This window comes from Myzus persicae, unplaced genomic scaffold, assembly GCF_001856785.1.
Source record: "Myzus persicae strain clone G006 unplaced genomic scaffold, MPER_G0061.0, whole genome shotgun sequence".
Taxonomy (NCBI): Eukaryota; Metazoa; Arthropoda; class Insecta; order Hemiptera; family Aphididae; genus Myzus; species Myzus persicae.
The window spans coordinates 107,445-119,976 of record NW_019103956.1 but is presented as its reverse complement, the minus strand read 5'-3'; the positions used below and the strand labels follow the sequence as shown (position 1 = coordinate 119,976).

Here is a 12,532-nt window from a genome sequence, read left to right as displayed (position 1 = left end):
GCCAAAATGTAATACATATTAATACAAGTTAAAATTTTTCTTTTTTTGGAAAACTAATAAAGAGTTACAACTTACAACCATCTAGATCCCGTTTAACGAGAATAGTATCATCGTTTTTAAGATGTTTTCTCATTTCTATCCCTATCACTGTCCCTTTACTTTATTCGAAAATTTTAAGTTTTTAAATTTCTGATAGACGAAAGGTATGAATGAAACAAGTAAAGTAATATGAAATAAATCTTAATTCGTATTTTTTTATAGCATTTTTAATTATTAAAACACTATACTTCTTGATGATGCGACCTATTTAAAATGTTGAAAATATGTCTTTGTACATGTTGTTGAAATTAACTATTTGCAGAATATACAGTTTCAAGAAAAGTCATGTTCGAAGATATAATAAAATTATTGACATTAGTATAGTTATCGACGTTTAGTTCGTTCCGAAAACTTCAAAAGCATTTTGACGGGACGACCAATATTAGCAGAATTTGAAAGTAAAGCATTTCGAATATTGTATTAAGTCACTCACTATTCATATAGTATACAATTTATCAAATTTCTTGTATGACTACATGTTAGTGATAACACTAACGAACTATTTACAATTTCACTTTCAAGTAATGCTATATTTGTACTATTTCAAATACAAAGATTGCATGATTAGGTCTTACCACTTTTATACTTTTAAGCAACACAATTGGTATAGATTAGCTAACATTCTGCCAAATTAGTCATGTCTCAGAATCTCAGATAATGTCTACAAATTGTTTGAGTACTGGTATTCGCGATAATCCAATTTTTTTTATACAAATAGTATTTGTACACCGTGTTAAGCAAAAAACTCCTAGAAACTTGTTCCATCACTTAAATAAAAATAGTTTAAATTTTAAATTATTGTCAATACAATCACAATGCCCAATTATTTATGCCTACACTTTTATTATGTTGCCCCATTAGCTATTATTGTCAATACAATCACAATGCCCAATTATTTATGCCTACACTTTTATTATGTTGCCCCATTAGCTGGAACCAATTTCTTTCAAAACCTTTTTTTCCACTTTGCGTAAGTTTACGTTTTTAAATTCTTCTTTCTTTTCTAGACACGATGACCCCACCGGCCGTGAACGAGAAATTACGAAGACGACGGTCGACGTTACTATATAATATTATTACTGTTTGGCAAGAAATCGCGGCGCCGAGTCAAATCCCGAACCGGTGGCAGTCGTAATCAGACACCCGTTGAAGCAGTCGCTGATGTGCGTGCGCGCGCTAATGGACATACCAACTTACCTAAATAGTGATAATAACTATATAGCCATATAGGTATACCACAAATAGTATTAAGTGATTTCGGGCAGAGCACACCGTCCAGAATCGTTATTTTGAAATAAGTTTTCTATTCTTTGTAATTCAACAAGTATATTTATAATGACCACCAATATGAACCGCTGGAAAGGAAAAGTGGCGTTCGTGACCGGTGCCAACGGAGGTATAGGCATGGCGATCACCAAGAGACTTCTGGACTTGGACCTTGCAGTCGTGGCCATTGACAAGCAGACCGAACTCTTATTAGTAAGTAGTACTTGTTAACTTATGACGGCTTCCCTATATTAAATATTTATACCTGTATCCCGCACACAAGGTACAATTTAATTAAATTACTCATACTACTCAGTAACCTATACATATTTTTGAAAGGATACTGAGTAATGTGGGTAACTGAGTTATAGAGTGTACCCAATTTTCTTGGAGACACTGTATAAATCGGAGTGTTAATCCTTTTCTGCGTAATTTACCATTTACAAATACCGTTACAAAATATGCCCACGGGTCACCCACATTTATATTAAATAAAAATGTGTTCAAATGTTAATCATAATAATTAATACCTGGTGCATCTCGTTTGTGCACGTGTTCCCAAAATGTAATAGACAAACCTAACACCTATGTCATAAAATGGCTTGAATTATTTCAAAAAAGATGATTTTTGTGTTACACTCAGTGGACCACTGGTTAATTATATAATATGTTTGCTGCTCATATTATTACATTATACAGTGTTCTAAAATTCTATATGTGCAGCTAATATGTTCACAGACAACGAGTTGTACCCCGTACATTTTTTTACAGCACGATTTGTTATGCGGTTAAAAAAACAATATGGTATTGGTATAGGTCAACGTGTATTGCGTAATTTTACCCGAAACAATTATTTTAATTCACTTTGCATCATTAATCAGTAAGAGTGTAAGACTATATGACAATATAACTTTATTTGTATAGGTTATATATATGTACATTGGTAGACACCCATACATAGTTACAACACAGATAAAAATAAATCTAAAATATGCATGTTAAACCAACGTAATTTTTTCTGTCTATTAATGATTGTAGATATTTTTGCTATCATTACACTTTTTCAAAATTCAATACTAGTTTTCATTATTTATTTTGAAAATAAGTAGGTATACCTTCTTGGCTACCTCTCATTTAAGTATAAAAGTTTGACCTAATTAATTTTGTTTTGTATATATACATTATATAATATTTACTTAGTACATTCTAAAAGTTCTGTCAAATTTTCTATCAATTAAATAAGTATGAGTATTTGCGGTGGTGGAGCCGTTTTGGGTGTTAACCCTTCCCTGAATTTACATTTTCCCTCCTAATAAATATATTATTTATATACAAATGGTATAATTTAACCACGGTATACTGTTTGGACATTAGATCATATATAAAAGATGAGGGGAAATGTCGTCTGTAATGTTATTTATTTTTCTCTTATTTTGCAAAATATTGATCGCTTTACTTTTTAAGACATATGTTTTACATTGTACCTCAATATATTATAATGTATATAGAGGCGTTTAGTATCTTAATATATTATGATTGCAATTTGAAATAATTTTTAATAACTTCCTATCGTTTTTACATTGATACCTAATAATAGGCAATCCACCAATATTGACTACTTAATATCTATAGTATTATATAATAAAATAAAATACTGACTCCAATAGGTTTTAAATGTTGATAGAATTGGAGAAAATTAATACAAATATAATCAGTTATAAAAAATAGAATGAAAAACTATTTAAAAATACTTGGAGATATTAATTTTTAACTTAAATTTAAACTAAACTTTTAAGTGCACTATGTATATTTTACAAATTGCAAAATATTAACAGCTTGAAAATGTGTATTGATTAAATTAGGAACTATTGTCTATCATAACGAACAGCATCATCTAAAAAATATAAAAATAATGGCATGTATAAAAACATTAAAAACATCATAATATTATTTTTATAATTTGTTATCACTTATCATTTAATGTTTATAACATGTAGGTACCTACTATCATCACTTTATTGATAACTACATATTATGACATCGTATTGCTTACATACCTTATTGGATAACTGGTTAAACGCAATACATTTATGTTACTGAAATTTCATCGCAACTATTTTGATTTGCATGCCAAATTGATATTATGTCAAGGATAAAGATCAATAAAAAATCATTAGTAAAACACATGTCAAATGTGCATTTAGGGGGTAATACGAAATTAGTTTTAGTCCCCGTTGGCAGTAGGGCTTACGCTCAAATTAACGGGTTTCTATACTTACGTAAGACTCGCCACATAATATTATATGTTTGCGCGCGTCGTACCTATGCACAGAGAAAAAGTAAAACCTATCTCGAAAGAATCTGGTTCCGTCGCTCTTCTTCGTTTCATTTTCATAATATTATATGGTATGCCGTTTCAGTGTTTCTATAACATAAATAAGACATCGGTGATAGTGGTTACCGCAGACAACCTATATGGCTATATAATGTATACATACTCTATATATTACATTATAATAGGTACATAATATTTTGTTAGGATAAGTTCCTATATTATATACATAGGTATATCAATATATGTTATGCAATGTACCTACACAACAATACAATAAATGTGTAGACGTTCAATAGGTAACGATAATATTATATAATATATTATTTTGATCTACAAAAATAATTATCTTCTCAGGAGCGGTGTGGTACATGCGCGTGATCGTATAGCCTATAGACTAATGAAATGTAAGCATATATATAGTATAAACAATCAGACGCACACACAATATAACTGTATCATTGAATCATTTGTGTTTCATACTTTCCGTGTCCCGAGCAGGTCCCTCCTAACATCGCCTATATGGCTATACTTATATTATTTTATATTGTGCATTTAAATTTGTGATTCAAAATGACCAAAGCCATTGTCGTAGAATATAGGTAATTAAATAATTTTATAATTTTTCACTCGGTATTTGAGCTAGATAACGAATAGGTATAGTATAGATTATTTTATTAATATAGATTTTGTAGATTATATTTACCTAAGTCACTTATATTGATACACGCATTGGGCAGAACAATATTTTGCAGATCACATATTGGCTATGTAGTATAGATACAGGTACATAATAAAATCCGAACACCATATATAATGGCGTAAATACAGACAAATTAATATATGGACTGTACGTCTTCTATACCCAGCTATAGCTCAAGAACCAACATTGCTAGAAAGAGATAGTCTGTGCATATTATGATGGCACTTAAATATTGCATGCTAACTTTGGCCCCTGAACCTCTCTCTCTCACTGTTATCAGTCCATTTCTTTATAGGTTTATCATGGGCTAATGAAAAAAAAACGCACTTGATAAGTACAAAATATTACCTATTTAGGTAGATAGTTATCAATAAAGTTGGTTTATTGACTACTTATTAGTTATTATTATATAATATAATGTATGCATACTATACACACGATACACATATAATTATATATGGTTTTATGTTATGTCATTGATTTTGTACGATATTGATTGATTAAAAAAAAATCAATATAAAAACATTATAAAAATAATACTCATTGCACCTCATGTAACATAATATTATTTACATAATATTTGATAAATATATTTATCTATAATTGCGTATAGGAACTGAAAGATGAATTAAAAACGACAAACCTCTACCCGTTAAACGTGGACTTGTGTCACGAGGAAGAGATCATACGAGCGTTCCAATGGGTCGAAGAAACGTTCGGCGGCGTCGACGTGCTCATAAACAACGCTGGCGTCGGCGGACGGTCTACACTCATAGGTAATGCATGATATATAGCTATCAAACAATATCAAAAATTATAAATTATAATACTTACCTATAATCAGTGGCGTATACAGAATTTTTTTTTTTTGAGGGAGGGTTGAAATATAATTGTTGACAATTTTATCTGAAAATGATTTATGAATACAATTTTCGTGTTATAACCCACTAACCCCACCCCTGGATACGCCACTGCCTAGTATTACACATTTACACCGGCCTACTAGCAGTAACTGCTCCAGCCGTATTGCAGTTGGACGGTAACCCGCCGTATAAATGCCGACAGCAATTTAAAACACAGTAGTGCACATGATAGAAACAAGTAACAACTGATAGTGGGTATAATCGCAGGAGTTCAGTTTGGTTCGAGTCCGCGTATAATAAGTCATTTGCTACCCATATCAATATACTATCAATCAATTTTTATAACTGTACCCTACGTACGTCATGTACCTACTGAAGGATCTGACCGTCAAAAAGTTCCAATCATACCTACCATGTTGTTTATAACATATAGTATAGTGTTTACTGCTTATATACTGTTGGCGAAGTTAGGTGGTGCAGCCGGTGCAGTGTGCCTGTGCACGTGTCCCACTACTCCTATAGTCCTAGGTGTATACAATACAAATTGTGGGGGGAGTGGGTACACCAAATCATTTGTAGAATATGTAGTTGTAGAAAGGGGTGCATACAAAGTTGTTGAGAAAATATGTCATTTATTGTAATAAATTATGAAGTATAAAAGGGCAGAGGTGGAACTCGTTCACATAGGTAAGACGAAATAGGGAGTAAATAAATTATAAAAGAAGAATTGAAGTCTGTGCATGCTTAAGCGCAGTGGCGTGCCCTTCTCTAGTACCATGTATACCTACCACAGAGCTAACATTGCGAATTAAATTGTTAATCGCACATTCTCACTTAATTACACACTATACTTGATTGTATATACTGCGCCCAAGAAACTTCTTTGAGCAACTGTTACAATAAGTCTTTTGCAGAAGAGACAAAGGTAACACGTAGCACTAACACGTCATGTCCGGCTCAATTAACCACAACCAGAAAAGGCGTATCCAGAAGTATTAGAACCAAACTTTTTTTTTTGGAAGTGGAAACTATAAAATGAAAAAAATTAATTTTTAATGATTAATACATTAATAGGTAATAAAAGGTTATTATAAAACGAATAGGAAATCAAAAAAAAAAAAACATAGGTACCTACTACCTAGGTATGATTATGTTTACATTTTAATTTTTCTTTAATTTTTGACGAAAATATTTTTAAAAAACATCATTGTCCATATCAATTATCCAATTTGCTATACCTATATTCAATATTAAAAGCGAAATAGTAAATTTGAAATCCTATCACAAAATATGGTTGATTTTAAATTTTTGAATAACTGCTGATTCTTCGTATAACCGAAAATGAACTTTCGTGCCGCTGAACTAATAGGAGCTACTTGGACCATTTTAAAAAGGTTAGGATATAATATATCTTTAGTTATATTATATTAATTTTAAAAGACTCATAAGCCTGTGCGAGGTTAATCATAATTGTCACAATTATAATTATCTAGTGTTAAACAAATTCTATATAAATATAAGAAAAAAGACAAATAATTATATTGATATATTTTTAATTTAAATATTAAAATATGTAAATATTAACAACTATAAACGTTTTATAAGTCAAACCATCTTATAATAATCAATAATTAATAATAATGCACTAGGGGCAATCTGAAGACTAGTGTAAAATACGCTGAATCTATTTTGGATGACTTAGCTACTATACATGACCACCGGTCAGGTAAATAACACACAAACGGAATTGAATATGCTTAATGTTTAAATAAGAGCAACGATCTATTCAAATGCCAACATTAGAGTTTATCAACTCACCTAGAATTTTAATTATTATTTACAATGTTCAGTGTTTAAATACGATAATATCGTATTACATACTACACCTACTTATCTGGTTTATACCGAAATTAATGTTGTATAGGTACATCAGGTAGATATACCTACTACAACAACTGCGATGTGAAATATTTAACACGCACGTGTCACAATAATACAATATTATATTATTATATACTATTAAAATGTGAATGTCTGAATGTAGTTGCATCACATTTCAAAATAATGTCATTACCAGCAATGCTGTGGCGTACGTCTGCTGCACAGCTTCAATTTAAAGTTAGGTATATATGTTTTTATGAGAATAATAATTTTACACTTATTTTTTAAAGGTATCTAATATAATAGTCACTTGTTGGACTCACGGTTAATATATGAAATCATTCGTCTATTAAACTCAAATATGCTGGTCCTGGTTTACACGCAAACTGACACTTTAAAAAAAAAATCGTTTATTGAAGTATCATTACCTACACTGAGGTCATTAATGAGGTCAATGTGTGTACCTATCTTAAAAGTTAAAGGGCATATTTATTATTTTCACAATTTTTACTTTTTAAGTCCATTTTCCCAATTTCATCACATATTTTTTTTCACGATTAATACTATTTCCTCGACTTAGTCACCATCACGAAAACTATTAGTTTTTGAAATTTTTTTTTACATATTCGAAATTTTATTTTTTAGTGTTATAAAACAATTTTGTAAAAAAATGTTTTTATGTTTATCGTTATTAATTTGTATGTTGTTTTTTTGCCTTATGAATGACAAAATAAATATATAATAATGAATATTTATTAGCACATGGCCAAATTTATTTATTTTTTATAATTACGCATAATAATGTATAGGTATATATCTTTTTAATTTTGGACCATCCATGCTTTATTGATTCATTCGGTGAATGGACTCAACACTTAAATACTCTGGTCCCAAAGTGAGTATCCAATAAGCGGCGTCTACTGCATATAAATTATATACCTACTTATACTATAGAGGGACCATTTAGGAATTTTTCATAGGAGTTCCATTGGGTCCACATCAATTTTCCAACATTTGTGCACAAAAGCTGTGGATTACATTTATAGTCATTTTCTTAATCCCATACAAAAAAAAAACAACGTCTTTATGTGCCAATGTGAAGGGGGGTCCGGACCCTCCCGTAAATACACTATGAGGCACTGAGAGGTATTATCACTATTATACTCCCAAAAGAGTAAAAATTTTAACACATATAAGGGTGTAACAGTAAAATATATTTTACAATTATTGTACATGTAAGAACGAATTACTACGATGTATACGTCATAACTCATAATAGATATTGTAAGTATAGTACAACAATATACCTAGGTGGGTGCCTATTATTACTGTAAATTGTAATGATAAATGTATTCAAAAAACTCTGTCGAACAGCTTAGTATCTATGAGTTTAAAAATTGGTTATTTGCCTATACGAATATACAATATACCACATTACGATTTTAATTCGTCTCCGACCTAGGTATATGTTATATATTATTACACTCACAAATAAAATTTTATTTGGATTTTGTATCATGGTCTTTTTTTAGAAACTGAACTACAAAGCATAAATGCCATAAATATAAATTTGATCCTTTCTAACAGCGATTAATATCCAATTGGTAATTAACCTATGCTAATGTAAATTTCCCTCAATCTTTATCCTCCACCTAGTAGGAGCATACATATAGCTATACTACATATATGTACCTACCCATTGAGCGGGTGATTGTGCTAAGTAAATTAAGTTCATATAAAAATCACGTGAAATCATACTGTTCAGTTTTCAAACAAATATAGTGAAAATATTGTTAGATGGTCTGGTGACTGCCGATTGGCGTCTGGTGAGAGGGCAGTCACTATTTTTTTGCACTACATACTCATAATATACCTATAATCTATATTATGCTTTGGCACCACCAAAATATAACAATACACGGACACAATCATATAGCCTATATTATATTATTTTCAGACTTCAGTAATCAGTACATATAGCCATATAGGTACCTAAACCTAAATTATTCAGCAAGTTACCTACCAGATATCTATTTATAATAACTCTGCACTAATAGTACTCGATTTGGCAATGTTTGCGTCACAAAATATTTCATAACTTGTTTTAATATAATGTAAGGCACACAATATAAACGTTAGCTGGTCTGCTGGTCAGGTACATATATATTATATATATTACATATATGCCATAAGTGACCATACATAATTTATTAATGACTGCGAATAAAATTCGATAGGCTGAGTTTTATCATTATTATAACTATAGGTAGGTTGTTGGTAGATACCTATAAAACAGCGTTTCCCAAACTCTTGTTTGAGCTGGCCCGGTAATTTATATTTTTCACCTTCGTGACCCACCAAAATATTTTACATTTATCATTATGTAATAAAACGCAAAATAAAGCACATTTGAATCATCTCTCCCGTCTATTTGACTTCTTCTTCATACTTAACAGTTTAAATTATCAAACGAAAATGATAAATAACAAATTTAATATGAGAATTTCATTAAACTCTGCGACCCGGTATTAAATTTTGATGGCCAAATATTGTAGTACAGCGGTTCTTAAAAATTGGTAAATGGTAGAAAAATGTTGAATTTGTTGTATTTAAAACGATTTGTCTCCAAAATATGCAATGTATTATGTTATTAAAAATGAAAACTTAACCATCAACTTATCTTGTAGAAATGGATATATATATATTAAACATTATTACATTGTGTTATATTATTGTTAATTTTTATTGAAACATTTTTAAGAGTAGTTAGGTATGTGAAAAAAGTTTCAAAGTTTGTAATGAAGGGTACAACTAACAAATAATTAAGCTTAGGGGCATGAAAGAAAAAAAATATTCGGAACCGCTGTTATAGTACATGCCTTATAGGCCGGATATTATGTTATTTTGTTATTACTGACTAGGTACTGTTAATACAAATTCATAAGGTAGGTAGATAGAACTTAACTGCCAACTAGCCAGAGCAAATGTATTTTATCGAAATAAAATAACAATTTCATCAAAATTTTAAATTATAATATAGGTACCAATTACTATCATTATGAAACCGTTCAATTCTTGCAATTTCATAAGGCAAGTTCAGCAGATCTGTCAGCACTGAGCCTAGCTGCTTAAGACGACATATTTAGTCCTAAAATCTTTGAAAAGTATATACCATAAATAATAGTAAATATTGGTGCAACTAAAGTGACACAATTATGGGTACCTACTACCCCGAACCTATTAAATTTTTAAATTATAGATATAGAATACCAACATGTAAATATTGTAAACCAAGTCCAATATTGTTATTTTTATGAATCATTTGACAATTTGACATTATCTATAGCTCAGAGGGCACCTCTATTAAATTTCTCAGTAATAGAAAGGTTCCTGACCTATTGTTAACAATGCAAAACAATAATATTGTATTCAATCTTTAGTTATAGAAAAAAAGTTATAAAATAAAACTTTAATAATTAATAACAAATTATTCTATGTAGATTTGTTCATTTATTTAATTGGCTTCTGAGCAAAATGTAATTATGGTAGTTAAAAATGAATTTTTCTCCATATGCATATGTTTGTCTTTTGAATATAGATGGTACTGTATCGGAATGGAAAAGAATATTGGACGTTAATGTTATAGCGTTAAGTGTTTGTTCACGGGAGGCGGTGAGATCGATGAATAGTCGGAACTTGGAAGACGCTCACATCATTCATTTGAGCAGGTTCAAAAAAATTATAAATTGTTTGTTTCTATTGTACTATTTATCTAACTTACAATTTCACACTGGGTTTAGTAATCTGGCACATTATGTTCCTTCATACGGTCCATTCCATTTCTATTCCGCAACCAAACATGCTGTAAGAGCGCTCACGGAAGGGTTACGGCAAGAATTAAGGGCATTGAAAAGCCCCATCAAGGTCACGTGTGTCAGTCCTGGTCTTGTGAAATCATCAATTTTCAAGAATTCAATGGGAGAAAGCTTTGATAAACATTTATACGAAACATACCCCAGTATTTCTCCAGCAGATGTAGCATCTACTATTGAATTTGTATTGGCCACTCCTCCACATGTACAAGTAATATATTTATTTACAAATTATTTTTGATATTTGTTAAATTATCAGCAGTAAATACAATTTAGCTTATTTATTATTAAACTATGCAAAAATTATAAATTTTTATATTATTGCCAGACAAATAAGTAAAATAGTTAAAACATTTAGAACAAATCAAATGTTAAGAATTTATTTTGATTTTTTAAACTTGGCCTCCACAGAACCAATTATAAAATATAAGAATTCCATCATATAGTGCAATAGTTCTGGAATTGAAAAAACACCCTTCTCATTGCAATTTATGCTCATTAATTCGTAAAAATTAACAAACTTTTCATCCAATTAGTGGATTTAAAAATAAATGCTACTTTCACATTTATACAGTGATACAAAAAATTCTCTTTGTAATAATTGCAATTACTCAAAAATGTATAAATACATTTTTACATAAAATAAAAATAATGCGAAATTATAGTAAAAGAAATAACGTTTGTTTTAATGAATAATAATTACAAAAAAAAAAAACAGTATAAAATGGTTTTTCAGAGAAAAAAGTATAATATATACACACACATACACATAAATATTTATGTATAAATATGTGTATATATACATACCAAATTATAAAAAATAAAAATGATTCACAAAATAATGTCATAATGTAAAGAGAACAATACAGTCAATGGATGATTACAATCTACAAATGTCTTCTGTACAGTGATTGATTTTAGTAAGTAAAATGTAAATTTGAAGTGAAAATGTATAACAATACAAGAATAAATCGTATACTATAAAATATAATATAATATATTATATAAACGTTATCACAGTCACAACACAGAAGACTAATAATTAACATGATATCTTGCAAACACAGTAGTTGGCATACAAAAACATTTTACGCATTAAAATAAATTACAAAGCTTTAATTTATCATCAAAATATATGCTAACCTTGGAGAATCATTTTCCAAAGTTGTCATATATAGGAAAATAATAAATGTTAAATGTACAAGTATTTTATAGTTTAACAGTTAAAACAATTTATTTCAGGTGCAAGATATAATCATCAAACCTATAGGTTCAGAGGCCTGATTAACATTGATCCTCAAATCACAAGCACAATATGTCATAAGGTTCATCTCAAATTAAATAAAAATGTATTAGTAAATCATACTTTACATTAAATTACAGAGCCTATGATTTATAAATATAATTATGTATATTATATTAAATATATATATATATATTTATATATATAAGAGAAAGAAAAGAACAATAATAAAATGATGATTCTTAAAATTACAATATTGATATTTACATAAAA

General features: G+C 29.5%; 1 protein-coding gene across 1 annotated transcript; it reads left to right on the top strand.

The window, feature by feature from the left end:
* The first annotated feature begins 1,182 nt into the window (after nt 1-1,182).
* On the top strand, nt 1,183-12,308 carry LOC111036882 (dehydrogenase/reductase SDR family member 11-like). The gene is made up of 5 exons (XM_022319142.1): nt 1,183-1,578; nt 5,014-5,176; nt 10,743-10,872; nt 10,945-11,227; nt 12,259-12,308. Exons 1-5 carry the CDS (start codon nt 1,435-1,437, stop codon nt 12,298-12,300), a joined length of 762 nt encoding a protein of 253 aa, XP_022174834.1. The 5' UTR covers nt 1,183-1,434; the 3' UTR covers nt 12,301-12,308.
* Nucleotides 12,309-12,532: the final 224 nt, after the last annotated feature.

What these genes read in the sequence shown, in the direction of transcription:
- LOC111036882 (XM_022319142.1), top strand. Translation starts at nt 1,435, where the DNA reads ATGACCACCAATATGAACCGCTGGAAAGGAAAAGTGGCGTTCGTGACC. An exon ending in AGCAGACCGAACTCTTATTA is followed by an intron (nt 1,579 to 5,013) that starts GTAAGTAGTACT and finishes AATTGCGTATAG; the next exon opens with GAACTGAAAGATGAATTAAA. An exon ending in CCACTCCTCCACATGTACAA is followed by an intron (nt 11,228 to 12,258) that starts GTAATATATTTA and finishes AATTTATTTCAG; the next exon opens with GTGCAAGATATAATCATCAA.